The 26,873-nt window shown below is 35.5% G+C and overlaps 1 protein-coding gene across 4 annotated transcripts in view; it reads left to right on the plus strand.

The window, feature by feature from the left end:
- elfn1b (extracellular leucine-rich repeat and fibronectin type III domain containing 1b) overlaps positions 1–26,479 on the plus strand; it is a 115,062-nt gene extending 88,583 nt beyond the window's left edge. For 2 of the 4 annotated variants that reach the window (XM_051889602.1, XM_051889615.1), the window contains exons 3-4: positions 5,868–5,982; positions 21,501–26,479. In XM_051889602.1, coding sequence (XP_051745562.1) covers positions 21,865–24,309 — 2,445 coding nt within the window. In that variant the 5' untranslated portion in view covers positions 5,868–5,982; positions 21,501–21,864 and the 3' untranslated portion in view covers positions 24,310–26,479. The remainder of the gene's footprint in view (positions 1–5,867; positions 5,983–21,500) is intronic. The other 2 variants (XM_051889593.1, XM_051889608.1) reach the window with 1 other exon arrangement.
- The last annotated feature ends 394 nt before the right edge of the window (positions 26,480–26,873 follow it).

Here is a 26,873-nt window from a genome sequence, read left to right on the forward strand (position 1 = left end):
ACAAAATAAATAAAAGCACACAAAAAAGGTGAAAATATATTACAGACTGTACCACAGGGAGGAAAAAAGAGAAACTAACAGGCACAAGATCAAGAGGAGATCATAACCTGACATCAGATACTTCAACAACACAAACACTGAGCTTCATACTTCTCCACATTCACACTGCTGCTTACAATTACTGGATCAAACAATGTAATATTCAAATAATATTAAATTATTTTAAAAATCAAACAAAATGTATTGTTCAACTGAGTTCATTCATTATTTTATTAATATCCATGATATTTACACTACATTTAGGGTTAGTACGTTTTTGAAAGAAGCTGCATTTATTTGATAAAAATACAATAAAAACAGTAATATTGTGAAATATTATTACAATTTAAAGTTACAGCTTTCTGTTTCAATATATTTCAAAATGTAATATATTCCTTTGGCAAAGCTGAATTTTCAGCATCATTACTCTAGTTTTCAGTGTCACATGATCCTTCAGAAATCATTCTAATATGCTGATTTGCTGCTCAACATTTACATTTACTACTATTATTAATGTTAATATTATTAATTATTAAAGTTGTTCTGCTTATTATTTTTGTGGAAACGGTCATACATTATTTTCAGGATTCTTTAATGAATATTAGAATGAATTTTTTATAACAATGTGAAAGGTCTTCACTGTCACTTTTGATCAATTAAATGCATTCTTGCAAAAAAGCATTAAGCTACATTCTTTCAAAAAATATATACATTTAACTGCACCCGAAAGTGTATACATATCCAATATATTATTATTAACTCTTCCCCCGCCACTAACGGAATTTTCCGTAATTTATGTCACAACGCTTTTCTGCCATTGAAATTTTTTTCCAATCCATGTTTTCACTGTTATACAGTAGGGGGCGCTATTACAGATCTTCTGAAAGAGTACAGAATCTCCGGATCAAAACACAGGTGAAGAAGAAGCAGAAACAAGCGATAGAAGAATTGCTTACGCACATGTAAAATAATGCGATCATCAAACATTAAACAGCATCAAAAATGCCTAACGTTACCAAATGAAATGTCGTGCCAGGACGAGCTATAGGACTGCAGCTTTGGGGGTGTTGATGGACAAGATCTACTCCATCTATATTTTGATCATCTTTCTGAATCCGATTCTGGGCATAGTCTTTAACAAAAATGTGATTTTCTCAGCTTTTTGTTCAAAATTTTGAACAAACACTTTTTTTAATTAAACTTACTCACATTGTTGTTCTTACAGTGTTGATAAAAAATAATGCATAAAGCTAGAATATAATTTTAATTAATTTATTTATTTATTTTTAATCAGAGGCTCTGCTCTTACTTTTGACATATTGCATGTTCAGATATTCATAGAAAAAAAAGTTTTGTGAAAATGATCAAAATTGCTTGCGCTGGCTGGCAAATTTTTCAATAACGCTGATGGGGAAAGAGTTAATATTCAGCATTAATGGAGTGGTTGATTATGATTTGAATTTTTTAACTTTAGTTAGTGTGTAATGTTGCTGTTAGAGCATAAACAACATCTGCAAAGTTACGACACTCAAAGTTCAATGCAAAGGGAGATATTTTCTTTTTTAAAAATAGCTATTTAAGGACTATAACAAACGGCTGCTAGGGACTACAAAGAGCTTCTTCCCGGATTTGTGACATCACTAACCCTAAAATTTACATAAACCCTGCACCGGAAACACACAACAAAGGGAACAAGGCCATGTTGGGCTGCTTTAGAGAAGAGGAAGAGTTGTTGAAGTGGAGTGTTGTTACCATGCCGTCATTTTACGGCAGATTTGCACAGAAGATTAACATGACAGCACATGAGTTGAATCAACTCCACAGCAACTACATAAATTTATCCACTAACCATTCAGAAACGTCCAGTTTCATTCTAAAAGTTGTAACTTCTTCCTGCGTCTCTCCATCAGTGTCCTACTCCGGTTTGAACAATGACCACCGTTACTGACAATCCTCATTTTGGCTGCGTGAGATTCTCCAGCTTTGTTGTTGTTGAGCAACCGAAGCATAAAAATCTTCACTAAATTTTCTAGGTTTTCATAAGAAAAAATGATCTAAATTTCAGTGTGACTTCAGAAGAACCCCCCCCATTTAAATGACAGAAGTTTCATTTCAATGTCCTCCTCAGCTGTCTCTGCATTTTTCTTTATTAAAACACATCCTCTTAAAACTTCTTTAAGCTTTAAAAAGTCAAACACAGCAGAGAACTGAAATGAAGGGCATTAAAGAGACAGAGCCTGCATGTGTTTGTGCATGTGATTTTACAAAACCCTCATCTATTCTCTGCACATCCTTTTATCTTGTCAGTTAGCCTCTCATCTTTTATACACATTTTCATCTGGCTTGTGATGCTGAGCAGCTAAATGGTGAATGTCATGATGACCAGGTGTCAAGAGCACCGCAGACCCCAGAGGAAGAGGGGAGGGGGTTGACACCATCTGTGTCTTGAGCTGGTTGGTTAATTCCTTCTATGCTTATGTGAGAAATCCTTTCGTTTGCAGGTTTTGTGCATGTATATAAAGAGAGATACTGTCAGCTCTTATGCTTGAGATGTGTCTTTGAGTAAAAATGAAAAAAGGAAGAGAATATTTGAAAGGAAGATGTTTGAGCACTTCTTCTTAAACCTTGAAGTCTTGTACTTTTCCTTTTAGACCATGTTTGGTCCTTGTTCCTAAGAGCAGTATTTCTCAGTCTTGCAGTGTCACGGTACACATAATGGATTCATTAGGCAGCTGAGGATAAAGGACCATGCTTTTTTTTTTCTTATTAGGGTTCTTAAATAACATACATGTTCCTCCATCTTACTAAAATGTGTGAACGCAAAGATGTCTCGCTGAAAGAGTTTAAATAGACTTTTTCTGAAATAAATGTGAGCTCTTGCTTGTGCAAAACATGCTGCCAAGCCAAATTAATTTTAACATGCTACTTTTTCTGGGTGGCTTCATGAAAAGTCAGGCTTTAGAATATTTAGACTTAATTATTTTGGTCTGTTTGAATTAGGAAATTAACATTGATTGAAAATTTTAAGTTTTTGTTCATATTTGTGTGCGCATTTAAAATTAACATATTTGTATTTTATTCTTTTTTTTTATAGACTACTGTTCAAAAATTTGGGGTCAGCAATAATTTTTTTTAAGAAATAATACTTTCATTCAGAAAGGACACATTAACTTGAAAAGTGAAGATTAATATTTCAAATAAATGCTGTTCTTTTGAATTTTATATTAATCAAAGAATACTGAAAAAAGAATCACCGTTTCCACAAAAATCTTAAGCACCACAGCCGTTTTCAAAATTGATAATAATAAGAAATGTTTCTTGAGCAGCAAATCAGCGTATTAGAATGATTTCTGGAGGATCATGTGACACTGAAGACTGGAGTAATGATGCTGAAAATTCAGCTTTGCATGGAATTGACTATTTGCATGGAGCGTTCTTTAGAACTTCCGCAATAATATAAGCCAGCTGGAAAACTTCTGATGAAATGTCACTTGCTGGTGTGTTGAGCATCAATAGTGTAATACTTCGTTTATAATCAGAATATAGTCACCTAAATAGTCAGGCATAGCATTAATTTAGTTATTCAAATGTAAGACGACATAAAAAAAATAAAAAAAAATAAAGACGTACCTCAGTGTTCCTCCTCGGCTAAATTCAGTTCGACCATCAGTTTCACACTTTTGTGTGAAAAAAAGCTTCAAAAATAAAATATTTATTGTGCACTTTAGTTAGATTCATTGAATAAAATGTGAGTTTTCACAAGTGTACTGAAATCACTGATCTTGCGCTGCACTGACTGACAGCTGCTGTGATAACAAAGGGAGAGCGCGGTGCTCGCTTTCTGTGTAATTCATTCACAAGAAAAGTTATTGTTTTTCATGAGATTTTGTGAGTACTTCATACTTCATATTGACAAAATGTATTTTTAAACCTAGTTTTTTTTATAATGTTTAATATTTATTCAAAAGCGAAACTAAGTGGAAAACAATTACAGGAAATGGCTAGTATATACGCAAATAAATGCTACTCTGCCGCCACCTACTGGTTATAGTGGTAATTAATGTCTTTTTTATTTTTAAATAAGTGTTTTCTATCAAATGTTGAATTTCCTACATTTTGAAACGTTCGGTTTTACAAATGGGGACAATCTCAGAAGGATGAACAAATAATGTTTTTGGTCATCACATTAAAAACAACATTTGAAGTGCTGGAAAAAATTTTTTGTGCGTGTCTAATTACAGAAACGGTCACAATAGCTTCGTCTTTATTGCAATCAATAAAACTGGTTTATTGGCAAATTAGGTACGTGTGATAACTGCATTAAAATATGAATACAACATTAAAAAGTCACATTAAAACATTAAAAATTGACATTATGACAAAATGACATTAGTCAACATTAAAAACCACTGATGGTTTTGTGTCGATGTACAGCGAGTACAGAATGATCAGCTGACAGTTCACCGGAAATGCCGATCTGGCTTAACGACAACCAGGAAGTAACCGTGCATATAGTCAATTAATTACATTTCAATAGAAATTTAAATTGTGATATTTTACAATATTACTGTTATTTTTGATCAAACAAATGCTGCCTTGGTGAGCATTAAAGACTTCAAAAACATGAAAAAATCTTACCGATGTATATATATATTTTTACAGTGCTTGCTATCATATTTTTATTATTGCTTTATCAATAACTGTGCTCTATACATATCCTAAAGGGGGAAAAAACTATAGGTCACACTTTAGATTAGGGTCCAATTCATAGTATTAACTAACTATTAACTATGACTTTTGCCTCAATAAACTCCTAATTACTGCTTATTAATAGTTAGTAAGGTAGTTGTTAAGTTTAGGTAGGATTAAGCATGTAGAATAAGGTCATGCAGAATAAGGCATTAATATGTGCTTTATAAGTACTAATAAACTGCCAATATCCTAGTAATATTCATGCTAATAAGCAATTAATAGTAAGAATTGGACCCTAAACTACAAAGCTATTTATTGTCTAACAAATTAGTACACTTAAAAACATAATATTAATCTGTCTAAGATAGTGGAGAGAGAAAAAGCTAGGGGAGAGAGAGAAAAAAAATGTTTGTGAGTGCAATGCATCTTTACACTTTTTTTTTTTTTTTTTTTTTTATCAGGCAGCAAACACATTATCTGTGTAATTCACATCCCACTTTTGAAAAGTGAGAAAAAAAGATTTTAGAGACAATGAGCATCCAACATGCATCTACAATCCTTGTGTGTTTGTTTATTAAATACTTTGGTTAATTTGATATTTTCAGATACCAATAAGACTAAGTTCAACACATTGTATTGTGTTTAAATATTGATTCTGCAGGATTACACAGATTTTCTCCTCAAAACAGCACAGCAAATATGAAGAAAATCCGTCTGGGCCTATCAATGCAGACAGCAAGAATACAGACGGTATTAACAGACAGCAAATGCAGTCAGCTTGTAACAACAGTTGAGATTTACACAAAAGCCAAATTACAGCAAGCATTCATATCCTTCAGTAAATATATCCACACTGCCAAAACATCGAGCGGTGAGCTACGCTGCTCTCTCCTGCACGCAAACACAATTTAACTCTGTACCTCTACTGCAGCGTTTCCTACTGATTATCTTCTTCAAACACTAAGACACTGTATTCTGAGACAGCATCTTTATACACATCCTTAAACTGTCAAACACAAACTTTTAATATACACTTATGCATGCAGTCTAAAGCCTCTATGATAAAACACACACACACACACACACACACACACACTTTCTTACTCATTATAGGTAATGTATTCTGCTTTAATTAGATGCTGACGGGGGGGAGCTGCCATCACTGTGAGGTCCAGCTGAGAAAGAGTCAGTGGGGAATCTAAACAGCATCAGCATGCAATATCAGCACACACCAAGAAAAGTTTACTTCAGGTATTACGCAGCACCCTAAACACGCTCCACTCAACATTATAAAATGCGTTTTTCCGGCTCTCAACTCTGATTGAATGTGTTGAGAGAAATAGAGGGTTTATTCAGGCTGTGCAAGTATGATTGTTTGCCATGTTTATTAGCGACATACAAAGTGCAACCAAGTTTTCTTCCAATTCACCCTGAGATTTATTTTTAAAAAGCTTCAATATGGTTGATAAACTAAAATTCAGTGGAATCCATATATGATAACTCAAAATAATGTGGCTTGTTGGGGAGAGGTGTGCTAAAACATTTTCAGCTGGTTAAACTTAGAAATGAAAGTTCACCTGCTGCCTTAAAAATGTGAGTGAACTCAACTAAACATAAGTTAACTCAACTTGAAGATAACCTTTGTTTCAACTCACAAATAGTCAAGACAATGGATAACTTTAAGTTTAATTTTTAAAAACTTATAAACTTGAGTTCAAAGATTAAACTTAAAGTAATACATTGTCTTGACTATTTGTGAGGTTATCTTCAAGTTGAGTTAACTTATGTTTAGTTGAGTTCACTCACATTTTTAAGGCAGCAGGTGAACTTTCATTTCTAAGTTTAACCAGCTGAAAATGTTTTACAGGGAATCAAGCCATATACTGTAAAAAAGAATTGTTGATTTAACTTAAAAAAGTTAGTTACCTGGTTGCCTTAAAATTTGAGTTTATTTAAATTAAAAATTTGAGTTAATACAATGAAGGCGATTGGTTTAATCAGCAGAAACTCTAAATATTATGTTATCTGAACCACATTAATTATCTAAGTTGATTTGACAAAAGAAAAAATGCTGCGATAAATCATGAAAATAATTTTTTTACAGTGAAAAAACATAAGGAATATAAGCTTTTTGACTTAAAATAAAATAATAAACAAATAAATAATTTGAAAATGTATTTAATTTTTTTTTTAAAATAGACAGACTTATACTTTAGATGGCAACTTCTTGATTCTGTAATCTTATTACAGTATTTTTTTTTTTTTTTTTTTTTTACAAATAAAGATATTGTTAAAAAATATATGAATAAAAAAGAAGTAAACACTTTAATCAAAAGGGCACTCCGTAATCTGGTAAGTTTGTGGCCACTGGAAAGGTAACACTAATTACTAATAGCACAGAACAGTTCGAAATCAAGGGTCCAAGGATTTTGACTGGCGTTCTCAGCATTGTCAAAATAGAAGTCCCACTTCCGTCACATCGGCCTAACAGAAAAACATATTGGCCGATGCGATATGTAAAAAAATACCAAATATCAGCCAATATATCGGTCGACCACTAATCCCAACCACTGAAAACACCTTAGCAACCACCATAACACCCTAGCTGTATAGCTACTGTATACATGACTGTTGTTATTGTTAACTAAAACTATTAAATATTGTTTTTGGTAATTGAAAAAAAAAAAAAATTAGTTGAAAAACTTAAACTTTAAAAACTTCAATGAAAATTGCCTTGACACCAAGTACTAAAATTGTTAAAACTAAAACTGAAATAAAAAGTAATTAAAAAACTAATAAAAATGACAAAATCACAAAATTACTAAAACAAACTAAAATTAAAGAGAAAACCGAAAATATAAAAATAAAAGCTCATTCAAAATATTAATAAATATAATATATAAATTATACTAAAATAACACTGCTAAATAGTAACAGAAAAAAATACAAATGATTAAAAATGGTGTATAAAAATGATATTATAAAATACTAGCTCAGTTTCACATGTCTTCAAATATTAATCAGATTCCCCTGCCTTGCAGCTTCAGTTACCCATTTGTAGCAGGATGTTTTTGAAATGTAACAGTATTCATTTTTTTCTTGTGTTCATGATCTGTACTCTGCAAAAGCAACGGAACAGATTTCTGGAGTGTGAAGGAACGTCATTAAGCATCAAAATTTCCCAGGGCCAAATTCATATGCTTAAGCACCCTCACTCTCACACAGATTCACAAACACATCTACAATGAAGTGACGCTTTAATCCAGTGCGCTTCACATCACTAATCTGCAGGGCAATACATTCTACATATTAATGAAACAAACAACATTTACACAATATTTGACTTCACATGACGTGAAATAATCTGCCCTACATAGTACATCATCCATGTTAATTAATGCAAATTCATAAATAAATGACATATTGCACATCGCTTGTACTGAGAATTGCAAAAGACAACAAGCATTTATCACCAATCCAAAAATATTACAGCATAGCGAGTAAATAATGACAAATTTCAGAACTATCTCTTTAATGTTGAATGGCAAGGCTTTAGCGCTCTGTGCAGAGGGAATCCTTGGTGGTCTCATCAGGGATGATCTTTGGTCTTGCACAGTCTTCACTTTATATGTCATGGCTTCTGTTTCCCCCTCTCTTGTTCCAGGATAAACTCTATATCAGTGGCTGCCAAGTTCAAAAATAGCTCCATGCTGTGGAAAGACGTGCAAATTTATGCAGCTTTCTCAAAGTTGGCAGTGAAAAGACCTGACACTTTCACTCTGAGCCAATGTACAGTCTAATCTCCTAGTATGAGCGCATAACCACACCACACACGGCATACAGAAGAAAGCACAGAAAAAAAAAAAACATTCACACCCAAGTAATGACGTTCTTCATCTGCAGCATAAAGTGCATGAGAAAAGAGAAAAGTGTGCATCTTAAAGTCAACAATTACAGTGGAGTGAAGCATCAAGCCACCTCCAATGCAGTTGTGTGCAGCAGGTCAAGTGTTTTTTGTTTGTTTGTTTTTAGCAATTTCAACTTTGACAAATGAATATCAGACAACCAATATTACATGGGTGGTGCTGCATAAAAATCAGAAGATGGAAGAGAGACTGATCTTGTGCTTAGGTAGATACATAAAGTTGTACCAGAGGGAAAGCAACCAAAGTTCATCTCCTATCTTTTTGGGTAAACATTACAAAAATGTTATTTCTTGGACACAATGAGATGAAAATAAATGCAGCGTAGGCGACTCTAAGAAGAAGCAGAAAACTTACTTTTCATGAAATGCATTAAAGGGTTAGTTCGCCCAAAAATGAAGTTTCTGTCATTAATTACTCACCCTCATGTTGTTACACACCCGTAAGACCTTCGTTCATCTTTGGAACACAAATAAGATATTTTTGATGAAATCCAAGGTTTTTTTTTTTAATCTCCTAAAGAAAGCAACACAATTACCATCATTCAAGGTCCAGAAAAGAGTGACATGTGACTGCAGTGGTTCAACCTTAATGTTATGAAGAGACAGGAATACTTTTTGTGCTCAAATACAAAAAAATAATGACTTTATTCAACAATTTCTTCTCTACCCTGTCAGAGTATAATGAGCCGGTGTTCGGACATAAACACGGAAGCGCTGAACTGCGTTCACTGCATCAACTGTGTAGGAGTCTTTTCGCTTCATAACATTAAGGTTGGACCACTGCAGTCATGTTGACTATTTTAACAATGTCTTTACTACTTCTCTGGACCTTGAATGTGGTAATTACGTTGCTTTCTATGGGAGATAAAAAAAACCTTGGATTTCATCAAAAACATCTTAATTTGTGTTCCGAAGATGAACGAAGGTCTTACAGGTTTGGAACGACATGAGGGTGAGTACTTAATGACAGAAATTTTATTTTTGGGTGAACTAACCATTTAAGGTACTTTTTTAACATTAAAAATGCATTTTTTTTGCTGTGAAAAAATTAATAGTATAGCGATCCGAACCATATTCCGTTCTTCGCCATTTCCACAAGGGTGTTGCACAAAGGATTTGATGCATGAATCTATAACTTGTCTTGTAAAGGCTTACTTTTTCTTTGTCAAGTTACATTATAAGAAATCAAAATCAAAAACTATTTTACACTTATTCCCATTCCAAAAACATGAATTCTAGCCTTTTCCATGGTCAAAAGACTGCCTAGCACCAACCTTCTTCTTATTCTTCTTCAAAAAATTGTTAAACATACATAACACATATAAAACTAGTCAAAGTCATGTGATACAATACAAATAAAATATACATTTTTCGAAAAACATAATCACTCTTAATATAAGGAAAAATATTACAAAATTCTTGAAGTCATTATGGCTGTAACACTCATGCACAACCAACATATACCCCAATTTCTTTCAACATAAATAAGGGGAAGGTTTTCAAACATACTTTTTTATTTCCATAATATTTATACCATGTTCTGACTGCTTAAAATGTGAGCTGATAGAATTTATAGCTTTAATGCAATATAAGTAGCTTTGGATAAAAGTGTCAAGTCACCTTTATACAGATTGTTTTAAAGCAGCTTTACAGTGATAAACAGGAAAATAATGATTAAATGATGCAAACAGAATTCAATTCTGCTTTAAAGCAACTCTAAAAAGACAATAGTAAACAATCATTATTCAGTTGAAATCAGTTCAGTTCATTAACTGTGTAACATTCATCAGTTATGGAATGAGTTCAATTCATCAATAAAGCAGCTCTGGAGAAAACAGTGATGTCATCATCCAGCTCAGTTCTCATCCAATAGTGTCAGTGCATATTAATATTAAGTGCATAATAGTCTAAAAGTTTGGGTTTAAGGTTTTTAAGTTTTTTTGGGTTTTTTTGCATTTATTTGTCCAGAAATACAGTAAAGTGAAATATTATTATTGAAATATTATGTCACATGATCCTTCAGAAATCATTCTAATAGCCTGATCTGGTGCTCAAGAAACAATTCCTTATTATTATATGTTGAAAGCAGTTTTTTGTGGAAACCGCATTATTTTTTTTCAGGATTCTGTGATGAATATAAAGTTCAAAAGAATATTTATTTTAAATCAAATACATTTCTTTTTACTAGAGATGCGCCGATGTATTGGCCGCCGATATTTATCGGCCAATGTTTGATCAATTCACAATCATCGGCATATCGGTTATAGCATGAAAAAGGACAACATAACAAACCAATGTTTTATTAATTAACTGCATGATGGCACTGAGCTGTGTCTGTTGCATAATCCATTGTTTTCCTCTTGGTAAAATAATTAAATACTTGCCAAAACAAAATAAAAATCTGTACAAAATACAGTAGTGCTTATCAATAAGGACCGCCCAGGGGTAAGCGTGAATAACTCTCAGGACAATTGAACTGTGCAACACTGTCACTGTCGCGATCGAGCCAGTGCTACATCTTTGTGAAAGTTTTTCCTTTGCATGTGGTTTTAAGTCTTGCGAATTTAAATATTCAAGCGCAAAGTTCACACACATCCATAGCGCATGCCCGGAAAGCTACGTCTCAGACAGTGCTCAAATACTCTTTTGCTTCTTCTAATTCACACAAAATTATACCAAAATGGTCGTCTTGGTGAGTATCCTTGTAAACATAGTCTGTTATGTCTTATGTCTAGCTAGTATAACTTAATGCATGTGTTTTTGAACTTTGCTAATTTAAAACATGATCAAAACACTCTCTATTTTAATGACACATCTTCAAATATGAGAGCAATAATTGAAAGCCAATAATTGTTTGTTAACATCTGTATCGACCAAAAAAATCCTATCAGTGCATCCCTAGTCTTTACTGTCACTTTTGATTAATTTAATGAATCCTTGCAGAATATTCATTTCTTACCATTAACTTTTAAACAGTAGTGTAAATGTCAGTAATTAAACTAAATGAATATAAAAGTATCTTTAAATTTAACAAGTACCATTGATTCTAAAATGACCTTCTTCTGTTCTAATCTCAGATGTCTTACCTTTCTCGTGTGCTTGTACTATTGTGTATAATTCCCACTTTCTCGCTACCTAGCAACCTTGTAAAATCACCCTTCCGTGACGCTTTTCATGTGGAGGTCAAAGAGAGCGCTTGTATTGTGAGGTGCGAACGAGCCTAAAGAGTGCCACATCAGTCCATAAACCGGTTCTTCCTTCCCACGGCTCATACATGCTACATACAAGACGCCCAATCACGTCTACACGCACCACTGCTTCATGTTTGTCTCCGGTCTGCGGCGCAGACTGCAGCGTTGACTAGGTAGGAAGTTCCGTGCCATCTGTAGTTTCAGTCTAATCATAACTGTGCAAATCAGATAGCCCTATGGGTAGCACCGCCTGTCACCAGAAGCAGGGTAACCATGGAGACGGTCCCCGTGGACAAGTAGGCCCCTATACCATGTCTTGTTTTCAAAAGCATTCCCTGATTCACTCAAACATTTGGATTTCTCGTTTTCTTAATCAGATAAGGACAGAGATGGATTGGCACACATAAAGGCTTCCCCTTGGGTGTTTCAAGAGCTCAGCAGATGTGAACCACAGTACGTGTGTTTGCTGTGCGACCTAAACCCTGTCCAATTATGTGTCACTGAACACCCACTCACTAAACAATGGCCATTACACAATTATTCCAGCTTTACAAACACACTCCAATGCACTTCTACACACAAACAAACTAACAACTGCCGCACTCTATAGTGTTTATCTGAACGTTTTGAGGCCCACAGAGGAAGATGTTTTAACTCATTTCCTGAGTGCTTGTATACTGTAAGGAATTGGATAAGCGCTGTTTGTTCCTGTCCTTTTTTTTTTTTTTTTCCCCTCTGGAGAATTGTGTTTTGCTGCCTTGAAAGCCACAATAACATCTTGCCTAATGAAACATGACCATGTTGTGCTGTTAATCAGATCAATAGAGAACGGGAATCTACGTCATTACTCGTCGCCATGTTCATGAGAGCGGATATGGCAGTTCATTATACAGCTAGCGTTCACCATTCTAATTTGTTTGCAACTGTATCATATAAATTTTAACGTCTACTTCCACTATTACCCAGTCTCTACTGTAGTATCTGTGTCCTAAAGTCCCAGAATGCATTGCGTTGCTGACATCACATTCCCATTCTCTATAGAGTTCAACAGTGCCCTCCCTCTTTTTCGGCGCTGGTTCCGGAAGTATTTTTGTCTTTTCAATTTTCTCATTGGGATTTTAAAAAAGTCTTTGTTAAAGAGTTATAAGCCAGAGACCAAGCCAATCAGCTACGAGGTGAAACACTATAAACTTTGATTTGAAGCAAAAATGTTTTTGAAAATCAGACAAAATGTGTAAAGGATTAGTTCACTTTAAAATGAAAATTACCCCATGATTTACTCACCCTCAAGCCATCCTAGGTGTGTATGACTTTCTTCTTTTAGACGAATACAGTCAGAGTTTATATTAATAATCACCCTGATGCTCCTAAGCTTTATAATGGACTAGTTGCACGTGGCCGCCATTTTGGATTTTTCGAATCAGCGAGTGTAACCATATACACATCCAGTTTCGCTTTATGCCGGTGCAGAGTGCCGGGGAAAGCTGAAAATGATCTCTTATAGTTGTTTATAGAATCTGTTATATCGCTTAAAATACAACTAAGATATATAGTACAATCACATGAGCCAATGGCATTTAAATGCATGCATGGGTTAGATTAACAAACTTATGGTGCATACACAATGACAATAATGCCTGTAAATATACAACTACGATTAGAGTTGTCTGCATAAAATGCCTTGTGAACATTCACACGTTTGCCCTGTGATAAATTTATTTCCATAAATACTATTTTCTCAATTCTGCGCATGTATTTTCACTTACCTACATCAATTGCTCCATTAATATGATCACTATATATTTTACGATTTCTTTGCATCAATTATCTTTTTAGATAAAAACAAGGACTGTGAAAAGATTGCAGTTTACATTTTTAACTGTAGCACAAACAGTTTAAGTTTTTTTTTTTTTTTTTTTTACCCGTAGTAAAATACGTTTTTTGCTGCTTAGATAGATAATGATGTATGCAACAGGTGCTCTTTACTCGTCTCACTTGAACTAAATAAATGCAGTAATTAATAGAAACGCACAGGGGAAATACAAACACTGAAAATTATGCATTTAAATTACATTGGCTACTAAATACAGTTAGCGATAATAATGTTACCAAATAAAGTTACTTAAGCATACACTGAGTCCATATCATATTCCCATGTTTATTTATCTCTGATGAGGATTGATACTTTAGTTGTTCCACGCAGAAAGAGAAGGCAGTTTTTGAGCCATTTAGTCCCCCAGCTGTCAGAACAAAATCAGGAGATATATATTACATACTTGAGTGTTTTGTATGGATAAAGAGATCCCTGTGGATCACCGCTGAGCCTGAACTGCATAATCAACAGAAGAAAGATTCAAAGTCAAAGATCGCGTATCTCGTTGAATTACCACACAGAGGTAACATTACATAATAACATAACAAGGATGCTTTCTTTCGTCTCTGATAGACTACAATCTCCTCTTTAATTAAAAAAAAATCTATTATATCTAGCCAAGTTTCATATTTAAGTTTCTTCTTGCACCAAATGCAAGCGTCGCTAAGACCAGAAGGGCATGGGCAGAAGTAACTATGCGCACAGTCGCATCGCCGCAGCTCATCTTGTGCACCTAGTCCATGCCAGTGCACGGAAACCACCTGTTTGAAACTCAAAAAAGTTCATCCATATATCCATCCATCATAAACATACTCCACACGACTCTGGGGGGTTAATAAAGGCCTTCTGAAGTGAAGCGATGCATTTGTGTAAGAAAAATATCCATATTTAACACATTATAAAGTAAAATGACTAGCTTCCGCCAGACCGCTTTCCGTATTCAAATTGCGGAAAAAGCGTAACTGACGTGATGGCTTGTTTCGTAAGTTGAATACGGAAGGCGTAGGATGTAGTATAAGTATTTTGAACTTTGAGAGGCATTATACTAGGGTGACCAGGTTTCTCATGGTGGAATACAGGGACGGGTGAGCAAGGGGTGTGCAATATGACCATGATATAATAAATTTACAAACAATACAACAAATACGATAGACATATAAATTAAATAAACTTGTTTTTCAGATACAGTAGATTTATTTAACATGTATACATTTATTTAACATCTTTTGTTGTTTAACATTAATGACAGACAAATATTTAATTAGGCTACTGTCCCTTTAAGACCGAATTTATGGATGTAATATACTGACACATATCCGATTTTCACCCACCTGTTTACGTCCACTTAAGCCATTAGTTATAACCGACTGTATTTACATGAGATATTCCACACGATGGACATTTTGAAAAACTATGTGTGCATTTGATCATTCAGACGCAAGGAGAATTGATCGCGCGCTGTCTGAGAGAACTGGGATCGCGCGAGGAAAGAGAGAGAGCGCATCCGGTGTGTGTCATTCAGCGAGATTCCGCCTATCCCGCCTTCACTAACGGCAAGTTGGATGGCAATTTTGTTCTACGATGAATTGATTGGGCTGTTCTCGCGTGACCACTTCTACTACTCAGTAAAGAAATTTTAGGAAAGATGAAATACGGGACAAAACATTATTTTTTTTTTTTTCTTGATAAGTCGGGACACGAAAAATGGAGCTGAAATATGGGACTGTTCTGGGAAAAACGCAACGTCTGGTCACCCTACATTACACTGTCTTTGTAAAATTGAATGATGAAGAAATATAAAACTTATTTTTGTATATTTAATGTTTATTAAATATACAAAAACAATATATTTTAAGTTTATTGCAAAATATGCACATATATACAAATATTTCAGTATTTTGAGAGTGTAGGGAGATCGACTCGATTACGTCATTTGCAGTGCTTCATGGGAGAGGGCGGAGCTATTTTGGCGCATGTTGCTTTTTTCAACTCTCTGATTGGTGTCATTTTCTGTACAGCATCATGGGTAATGTAGTTTTTCCACTAGAAATGATGGCTTCAGCAGAAGCAAATACCATCGATTAACAACCTCTTAGCTCACAGTAGGTCTGTCTTTAAAGGTTTAAAAGTCATCGGTCAAAATCAATTTCCCAGTTTTTACTTCCAGAACCCAACTGCTGCACTCTATAGTTTGGGACAAGTAAATCTGAACTATAACATTGCAAAAAATCTAAAAAAAAATGTGCCATGATACTAGGGTGTTGTGGATGGCTGTCGGGGTGATGATATATGGTTGTTAAGGTGTTCCGGGTGGTTGCTAGGTGATTTCTTACTGGTCCAAGTTTAAAGAGTCCATCTCAAAGTATGATATTTACTAATCATGGCTTGGGTTCCTCCTGCAATTATTAATTTAATAATTAAAAATAAAAATGTTCAAATTAACATAAAAAAACAAAATAGGAACTTTTCATTTATGTTCAAAAATGTAGTTAAATGCAAAAGTAAATATAATATATAAATAGATTATATAAATGTATTAATATAATTAATAAATAGATTTTTTTAAAATAGCTTTTCTTTATAGGTTTGTTAATTAATTAAAAAGCCTCTGTACAGTTCAACACGTGGGAGCAACCAAATAATTTTTTTTTACTTTTTTTTTTTTTACTTAATTTGAATGAAAAAGCAATTGGCAAATAGATACAATAAAAAATTGGGGGAAAAAAAAGAGAAATTTGTGAATGCTTTGTAAAAATTTAACTGCATTTTTAAACATGAATTTTTGATACATCTTTATGTTGGCAATTTTAAAGCAAATTGTAAACAAATTTAAGCAAATTATTTATTTACATTTTTATTTTTGAATTAATACACAAAATTAATTGAGTCTTTTATTTTTAAGGTGCACTAAAACATGTATGTCCAATCATAGTCTAATCAATCTAATAACAGAAAAATAAAAGCACACCTCTACAACAAGCTGCATGAATACATTAAGTATTAATACATGTTAAAGATTTGTTCAAACCCCTTACCTTAAGTTTGAGCAAAAAATAGTAGGCCTAGTGAAATTTGCTCTATAGCAAGCACCACTAAATATGAAAAAACCCCTTCTGAATAAGCTGTGCATATATCTGATATATAAGCAAAGATATATAATCTTGTTTTATATGCTTATCCTCTATTCCATATCTGCCGCCGTAATTTATTAGCGTGTAAATGAATGTCATATTACATTAATCACTTCATGTCACTTTGATGCATCTTGACATGTTTACAGCCTGTTTACTTTTAGAAGACTAATGTCTCCAATATCACAAATTGCACCCAGAAACCTGAGATTCTGGGATTTCCGTTTAGAAAAACAGAAGGGAGAGAGAAAGAAAATATACGGGGATAACTGCTTCTCTTATGTTTGCCCAGAGCTAGTGGCTTAATCTAATGTCACAGAGTCACACAGTTGTTTATTGATCATAGAAAGGAAGTGTGTGATTTTAAGCCACAAGCAACTACATTCAAGTCCACACACACAGACACACACACACACAAAATCAATCCCATCCTCTTGCACGCAGTACTGAATGTTAGTCTGACTGCTTGAACGCCTCTTGCTGTGCAGAAGTGTATCAAAGTCTGTTCATGGAAGCTAACACAATAAGCCATTTCCTTTGAAGTTTATGAATGGTTTGACATGCAGGTTAAGTGTTTTGGGGCGACTGACTGAGTCAAAGTCTTGTTCTCATGACTACTGCACTGTTAAAACAGTTTATTGTGATTCAAACATGGTTTGTCAGTTATAAAGCTGTCTGAAACATTCACAACAAATATTTCAGACAACATATTTAGCATACATTATAAAATGACATCATCTGCCCCCTTGAATTTTTATTTCTATTCATCCTGAAATGCATTATTCATTTGCCGAATGTCAAGTTTATCAAGTACAGACACATTTATAGTACAAATGTGACACACAGCTGCAGTGGCCCTAAAATACTTGGGACACCACAATACACTTAAAAAATATATACGAATGTCATTGCATTACATTCCAAATATTGTACCAAATGGCATTTATTTTGAAGACAGTGCAAGCACATTCATCAAGCAAAATAAATAAATCACCAAAATAAGTGTTTTAACTAATAAAACTACAGATCTTGACTATGCGCCAGAGAATCAAGCACTTAGCCGTCTTTGAACTTCTGTTTTTGCGTTAGCTCTGTATGTTTCTATGGCATTGCTGCCGAAGAGTAATTAGCTGGTGAAGTGGATTTACTTATTGTAGAGTTAGCAAAAGTTATCATTAACATTGTAATGTTTGAAGCAGATGACATAACGAATGTCAGTACACTGGGAATATTTTAAAACTAGGGGTTCATTCATAAATCCGTAAGATCTTACCTTCATGCTGTGAAAATACAAACTGGAAGACAGAACACAATGAGTGCAGCGCTGAAAAGAGGCAGGCTACGTAAGGTCTAAGCAATCTTAAAAATAAAGGTTCTTTATTGGCATCTATGGTTCCATGGAATCTTTCCATTACACAAAATGTTCTTTAGAATGGAAAAATGGTTCTTTAGTTCATTAAAATGTTCTTTACACCAAGAAAAAATGGTTCTTTTAAGAACTGTTCACTGAACATTTTTTTTTTGAGGAACCCAAAATTGTTCTTCTATGGCATTGCTGCAAAACACCCTTTTGGAACCTGTTCAAAATTGTGTATATTGTTCAGAAAAGTTCAGAAATTTCTTGCAAATGCCATTTGGATTGATATTTTGTTATCTAATCTAGAAATGTGGGATTTTTATATCTTATTTATATACATTTAGCTATAATTCCGAAAGAAAAAAAAGCCAAACAGTGATATAACTGATCCAGCTTTGAGTTTGTCGATATGTGCATGTGTGTTCACACAATACCTGGCAAAGTAAAACACCATGTGAGAATTACACTGTTCACTCTACTTAAATAGCTGTTAGTAATGAGAAAGGTACGTATTGAACCACAATGATTCGTTTGCAGTCGAGGTACATAGCGTACTGTGACAGTGAAGCACATTCAACAGTTTGAACGCTATAAAAGATTCACGCAACAGATCCCTCTTTTCACCCCGTCTCTACTCTCCTCTTCAAATGTATACAAAGCTCTTCTGAAATGAACACTTTGTAAACTGTCAAAAGCCAACCAGACAGCATCCACATGAAATGGGCCTGCAAACACACATACAGACTGGCCATAGAAAACACTGGGACTTTGAATCCCAGTCAACTTGAAGCTCAGATAGATACAGTTGCAGGAAAAACTATGTGAACCACTTGCAGAATCTGTGAAAATGTGAATAATTTTAACAAAATAAGAGAGATCATACAAAATGCATATTATTTTTTATTTAGTACTGTCCTGAGTAAGATATTTTACATAAAAGATGTTTATATATAGTCGACAAGAAAAAAAAAAATAGCTGAATTTATTAAAAAGGCTCTGTTCATAAGTTTGTGAACCACTGGTTCTTAATACTGTGCATGGTTACCTGGATGATCTATGACTGTTTTTTTTTTTTTTTTTGTGATGGTTGTTCTTGAGTCCCTTGTTTGTCCTAAACAGTTAAACTGAGCTCTGTTCTTCAGAAAAATCCTCCAGGTCCTGCAGATTCTTCAGTTTTCAAGCATTTTTTGCTTATTTGAACCCTTTCCAGCAGTGACTGTATGATTCTCAGATCCATCTTTTCACATTGAGGACAACTGAGGGACTCAAACACAACTATGAAAAAAGGTTCAAACATTCACTGATGCTCCAGAAGGAAACACGATGCATTAGGAGCCGGGGGGTGAAAACTTTTGAACAGGATGATGTCTAAATTTTTCTTATTTTGTTTAAATATATATATATTTTTTCATTTAGTACTGCCCTTCAGAAGCAACAGAAGATACTTGCATGTTTCCCGGAAGATAAATTAAGTGCAATTTACCTTGATCTTCAAATTCAAAAAGTTTTCACCCCCCGACTCTTAATGCATCGTGTTTCCTTCTGGAGCATCAGTGAATGTTTGAACCTTTTTAAATAGTTGTGTTTGAGCCCCTCAATTGTCCTCAGTCTGAAAAGATGGATCTCAAAATCATACAGTCACTGCTGGAAAGGGTTCAAATATGCAAAAAATCCTTGAAAACTGAAGAATCTGCAGGACCTGAAGGATTTTTCTGAAGAACAGAACTCAGTTAACTGCTCAGAACAAAAACAAAGGACTCATGAACAACCGTCACAAAACAAAAAAACAGTCGTAGATCATCCAGGTAACCACACACAGTATTAAAAACCAATGGTTCACAAACTTTTGAACGGGGCCATTTTAATAAATTCAGCTATTTTTTTTTCTTGTCGACTATATGTAAACATATTTCTAAGTAAAAAATAACATGCATTTTGTATGATCTCTCTTATTTTGTTAAAATTATTCACATTTTCACAAATTCTGTAAGTGGTTCACATACTTTTTCTTGTAACTGTATATTATTCCCTGTAATTACACTAGGATTTAAAGGGAGAAAAATGTTATGGCAATATAAGAAACAATCAGTAGAGCAAGACTAGCCACAGCACAGCTTATCCATCACATAATCACAGCAGTTCAATAGGACTGCGCCATCCGCCCCCTTCTCGAAAACGAATTGTGTTCTAGTGGTAACTTTTTCAGAGTAGCTCTCTCTTACAGCTGTATGCATGGGTTTCCTCACAAACATGGGGAAGGATTTTATGTTAAAAAAATAAAAATGTACAGGTCAGGTCAGTAAGAAATGCAATCAAATGCACCCTGTTACTTCCCTTAAGTTATTTTTTTTTTTTTAAATATTGTTTTTCATATTGTATACTGTAATTTAGTTGTTCTATCTTTTCAATGTACTGTAAAAACAGATTAATCAAAGTACAGTGAAAATCCAATTTATCATCATCAATTAGAAAACAGCAGCAGTATTGTCTAATTGATGATGATATATTATTTTTTCCACTGTGCTTTAATTATGTTGTGGATTATGTTGGGCTGGCATATTATTAGTCCCCTGCGCACAGATGCTAACACACTCTGTTTGGACGCGTAATAAATTTTCCAATACGTTTTTTTTTTTTTTTTTTTCCTCACATACTGTAGCACAGGAATTTTTGAGTACAAGTAAAACAGCATTTCCTAAAGAGGCACTGGCAATATTAACTACTTCAGCTGCTGTATGTTGTTCTTTCTTTAACATTTGTTTGATTTAGGTCACGCTGTAATTAAAAAAGCAGTCTATTTTAAGGATTTTCCTTGCAGAGGGTCTCATAAGCTAATAAGGTGGACAGACGTAAAAGTAAACTCTTCTCTATAGAGTGTTTGTGTTATCAGGATGAGCTAAGCTGTTAGACGTTAATTGGCCTCGGAGAGCGAGCAAGAGTGTCTGCGTGATTGATCTGCGCTAACTTTAGCTCTCGGTAGGTGAAAAACATGGCATCAGCTAAACAAAATTGGACTTTTTAAAAATAGCTCTAAAAATGCCACTAGACAATATTCTGCACTCTGTATCGCCATTAAGAGTTGGAAATTGAGGTAAGACCGGAAGTAGTGGGTGTTCATTTGGACGTAATTATAAACCGCTATGGTAAGTGGGTTATGTCATAATGCGCTGAGCAAAATATTCACATTTATATGATTTCTTACTCTTGTTACTCTCACTGAAGGAGTATTGTTAGGACTTGACCTAGTTTTTCAAATATCAATAATCATGTTCTTTCTTTGTTATTTCTGCAGGACGCGAAACGAAAATCTGGTCATGAGCGGGAATCTGATGAGAAATGAGGTCCTCGGAAAACACAAGCACTTCCTGCCCTGTGGAAGGCTATGCATGGAAATGCTCAGATACACTATCTGAAAAGCTAATGCACACAAACAAGACTCTGGTCATAAATGAAGCTTCCTTTCCAGTGTGACAAGACACCAAGCATACACTAAAAAGATAAAAACAACTGGTTTTCTCAAGAAATTCCTAACAGCACTGAACAATCATCCATGTGATTTCAACATTACATCCAATTACAATCAAAGACTTGTTGAATATCCAGTGGAAAGATCATAACCTGTGTAAACAAACAAAAAAAAAAAACCTGCTGGAGCTATGACTGAAGCACAGATGTCCATTTCGTCTGGGTCCAGTGGACACGGAGGAGGTATGGTGACCAGTGCCTTACTTTGCTGGGCTATGGCTCTTGTGTTCCTCACATTGACAAGGGTGCCTGTTGTCCAGGGTGATTGCTGGCTGATTGAAGGGGAAAAGGGATTTGTGTGGTTGGCAATCTGCAGCCAGAACCAGCCACCATACGAAAATATCCCCTTGCATATTAACAGCACAATTGTTGACCTGCGACTCAACGAGAACAAGATTCGAAGCATCCACTTTTCTTCCTTAAGTCGCTTTGGCAATCTCACATACCTGAATCTGACTAAGAATGACATCTCTTACATTGAAGATGGGGCTTTCTCTGCCCAATTTAATCTCCAAGTGTTGCAAATTGGCTTTAACAAGCTAAGGAACTTGACCGAGGGAATGCTGAGAGGATTGGGACGCTTGCAGTACCTCTATCTTCAGGCTAACCTGATTGAGACCGTCACAGCCAATGCCTTCTGGGAGTGTCCTGCGATTGAAAACATCGACCTCTCCATGAACAGGATTCAACAGCTTGATGGTGCTACATTTCGTGGTCTATCGAAGCTCACGACATGCGAGCTCTATGCAAACCCGTTCAGTTGCTCATGTGAGCTGTTAGGATTCCTGCGCTGGCTAGTTGCGTTCCCAAACCGGACAAGTGAGCGGATGGTGTGTGACACACCTGCTGGCTTTTCAGGCTACAGTCTCTTAAGTCAGAACCCCAGAATGCCAAGATTTCGCAATGCTCTCCATGCACTCTCCTCTGTCTGCACCAATGACAATGTGACACCGTATCTTCATGGCTCTTTAGACGGGAGCACTCCCACGATGTTGCCTGAATTGAGCCCTTGCGGACTGGATGACTGTTCCTCAGGGGCAATTCCAGAAGAGTCCATAAGCATCAGTCCCACCTTTCTGGATCCAGATGCCCATCCTATAATGAAACTAAAAGAAGTTACCCACACAAGTGCACTAATCACGATCCAGATTCCAAATCCATTTCGCAAAATGTACATCCTTGTCCTGTACAATAACAGCTTCTTCACTGACATCCAAAACCTGAAAAGCCAGAGAGAAGAGATCGAGTTACAGAACCTTAAATCTCACACTAACTACACATATTGTGTGGCATCTATTCGTAACTCCTTGAGGTTCAACCACACCTGTCTGACCATCTCCACAGGACCAAGGACATTGCAAGAACATGTGGCAAATAAATCAACTGCCACACATTACATTATGACCATCCTCGGTTGTCTCTTTGGGATGCTCATCGTACTGGGTCTAGTGTTTCATTGCCTAAGAAAGCGCAAACATCAAGATGAGCCAAAGAGCAAGAAGCTGGAAAAGATGAAAAGAAACTTGATTGAGATGAAATATGGAACTGAATTGGAACAAGGGACTATATCACAGCTGTCACAAAAGCAAATGCTGTCCACTGGCGAAACAGTACAAAGGATGCCATACTTGCCAACTGCCAGTGACACAGATCAGTATAAGATGCAAGAGATCTCTGGGACACCAAAGACTACAAAAGGGAATTACATGGAAGTGAGATCAGAGCAACCAGAACGCAGTGTTAGGGAATGCAGCGTTCCTCCATCGGAAACCAGCCAGGGATCTGTTGCAGAGATATCCACCATTGCAAAAGAAGTGGACAAAGTAAACCAGATCATTAACAACTGCATTGACGCACTCAAATCTGATTCAACAACATTCCAGGCCGCAAAATCCGGTGCCGTTTCCACAGCAGAGCCCCAGTTAGTTCTCATATCAGAACATCCACCAGGAAAGTCTGGTTTTCTGTCTCCAGTGTACAAAGGAGCGTACCATCATCCCCTACAGCGGCACCACAGTATGGATGCCCCACAAAAGCGTGCAAGCACGTCCTCGAGTGGTTCACTGCGCAGTCCACGCTCTTTCCGTTCTGAAGGAGCTTACAGATCAGAGTCCAAATATATTGAGAAGGCATCTCCTCTCGATGAGTCAGGAATCATAACCGTCACGCCAGCCGCCGCGATCCTGAGGGCAGAGGCGGAGCGGATTCGACAGTACAGCGAGCATAGGCACTCCTACCCTGGTTCCCACCATATAGAGGAGTCAATAGAGGTGTCGGGGAGCCGAAAGTCATCCATTCTAGAGCCGCTGACGCGCTCGAGACCACGGGAGCTGTCCTATTCGCAGCTCTCACCGCAGTACCACAACCTAAGTGGCTATTCCAGCCCTGAGTACAGCTGTAGGCCTTCTTTTAACCTGTGGGAACGTTTTAAACTCCACCGCAAACGTCATAGAGATGAGGAAGAGTACATTGCAGCAGGTCACGCATTAAGGAGGAAAGTACAGTTTGCCAAAGATGAAGACCTGCATGACATTCTGGACTACTGGAAAGGGGTCTCTGCTCAGCAGAAATCATGATTGCCGTTTTTATAGCTCATCCAATTAAAGAAGCCTACACAAATCTCTGGACCAAACCAGCCAGTATCAATGATTAAGTGACAAGTCAGCACTCACTTTTAGAGAAATAGCTTAGAAGTATTGCTAGCTCTTTTCAATCATTCTGTTTGAGAATGAAAAGAAAATACAAGATACTGTAGATCTTGCAGTGAGTGTACGTGCCAAGTGGTAAGAATAGAAAACTTTTAACAGTATTAACCTCAACTCGACATTTGATTTTTATATATTGGAAATAACAATAAACTACTATTATATTATCATCCTCATCATCATGACCATTATTGATTAGTAGTATTACTGTTAAGATTGATTCTTCTTATTATTACAATTAATCTTTGGTTATCGCATGGCCGTGTCCTGTGACAGTATTGACTGTTGTGTACTTGGAAAAACATACAACTCAAAATGTCTGCCGAACACTGTTCTCCCCAACCTTAGGTTTTTATACAGACTGTGCAACTTTGAAAACGCTCTTCTTTTTTCTTCTTTAGCGACTGTTCAAAGGACAACTACTGAATTTGCTACAGAAGCACACCTCTAATGGATTTTAAAACAACTTTTCAGAAAAAAGATTCTCTCAATGCTTTCTTCATTCATTTTTTTTGTAAAGTTTACATTTTTAAGCATACAATGAATGTTTCAAGTCCTTAAAACTTACACCTGCAGTGTGATAACATTCAGACACAGCTGTGCAGGTAAAACTGGCTTTCTATGGTTTTATTTCATTAACAGATCTTCAAGCAGTGCTACTGAGAAAACTGAACCCACAAACTCAACACAAGTCCTGCATACTGGAGAATGAATGTACTGTGTTTTAAAACTATTTTTCTCCAACATCAGTTTTACAATATTTGGGGCCTAGTTCAGCCTCAAACCCAGTTTGATTCTTGTTTGCAAGACCATCAGAAATACTTCTCTTTCAGTCAAAGATATTGCTACTACATGCCTACTTTAAACCACTGTGAACCCCAAGACCTTGCTAAATCAATCCTGGGGTTTGTTTTTTTACTGAGATTTAAAAGAGCTATGTCTTCTACGGCTGTTAATCCAGGTCTAAAGTACTGATCTAGGCAGCCCTAATAGCATAATCTTTTCTCACCGCCATTAATGCTGATAGACAATTTAGATTCCACTGATTAGAACAATGGAATTGGCCTCTAAATTTTGAGGAAGCAAATTTTAAGACCTGTACTGTGAAACCAGACATTACAATACCCTGCTTCATGGAGTGAAATAACATGACATTTAAATTATATCTGAATCAAAGTGCATGTCAAATGCTTGACAGAAAGGTTGTCAACCAAATATTAAGGCCTAGAGTGCACAGTGTTGTTTTTAACATTCACATCCACTATCCCAAAACACGAGTGGATCGTTTTAGATTTTTGTCAGGTAATATGTTAAACAATTTCATTCCGCCAACAGATTTTGTGAATGAAAATGCCATTGTCGTAATGATTGTTGTCATGCTGAACAGATTTATTGCTTATTGTTCTGAGATTGTTTCTCTACGGCGGCCTGATCCTGAACATGCACTGTCATCTTGTACCTAACATGAAGATTGTTTCTGTTTTGTTTTACAATTAAGTTTAAAACGTTTAGCCAATTCCAGGTAATTCCTGTGAGAGCTAAATGAGCGTCTACAAGAAAGGACTAATGCATGGTAATAGGGACAGTATAATTATTTAATCAAAATGTCTGTATAATTAACGGAATCAAGGTCTTCTTTAAACAACCAGAAGATTTCTCGGATCTTTCCCTTAATTTGTGCGTGAATAAATCTTAAATATTTGATTATCATACTCAAATCTTTGAAAAACATGTCCCCAGTGCAAATCCATACTTTTTAGGGTTCAACTTGCACTGCACTGTATCTCATTAACAGATCTGTTGAGTTGATTGTCATCTCTTTTACTGCAAACTGTAGCACTCCAGATTTTCCATGGACACTGAAAGTAAGTTGAAAATGACTTGGTGAATGTACAGCAGCCTGAAAACAGCCACATGTATGGGCTGCTTGTAAGAGGGAAAGAATGGATTTCAAAGGGCTTTCATGTCTGGTGGAAATGTCAAAGAGCACAATAAAAATGGTTTTATTTCTTAAAGAATAAATACTTTTTTTCTTCTCAGACACATATTGTGCTTTAAGTGGAGATTAAGGTAAGTCTGATGTGTTTTTGTGAAAAAAGCACAAACTCATTGAGGTGGGCTGAAATGCAACTGCACGTCTTATATGAAACCGAATGTTTGGATCTCAGAGACTTATATACCATACTAGATGATAACAGCCAACATCTTACAATGCAGTCCAAAAGTTTTAATCTGGCATTAGATGTCAAATTTAAACCTGGAAAATCAAAAACTGTAGAAACGTTAAGACACAAAATGAATAAGAAACTAATTTAAGATAAAAAAATAAATAAATAAATAACTGACTGACCTTGTGAACTCTTTGGTCCTGAAGGTCTGATGTACATCCAAATAAGGCACACAATGGAACCTTCTCAAATCATGATGAAGAACAC

This window comes from Ctenopharyngodon idella, chromosome 1, assembly GCF_019924925.1.
Source record: "Ctenopharyngodon idella isolate HZGC_01 chromosome 1, HZGC01, whole genome shotgun sequence".
NCBI lineage: Eukaryota > Metazoa > Chordata > Actinopteri > Cypriniformes > Xenocyprididae > Ctenopharyngodon > Ctenopharyngodon idella.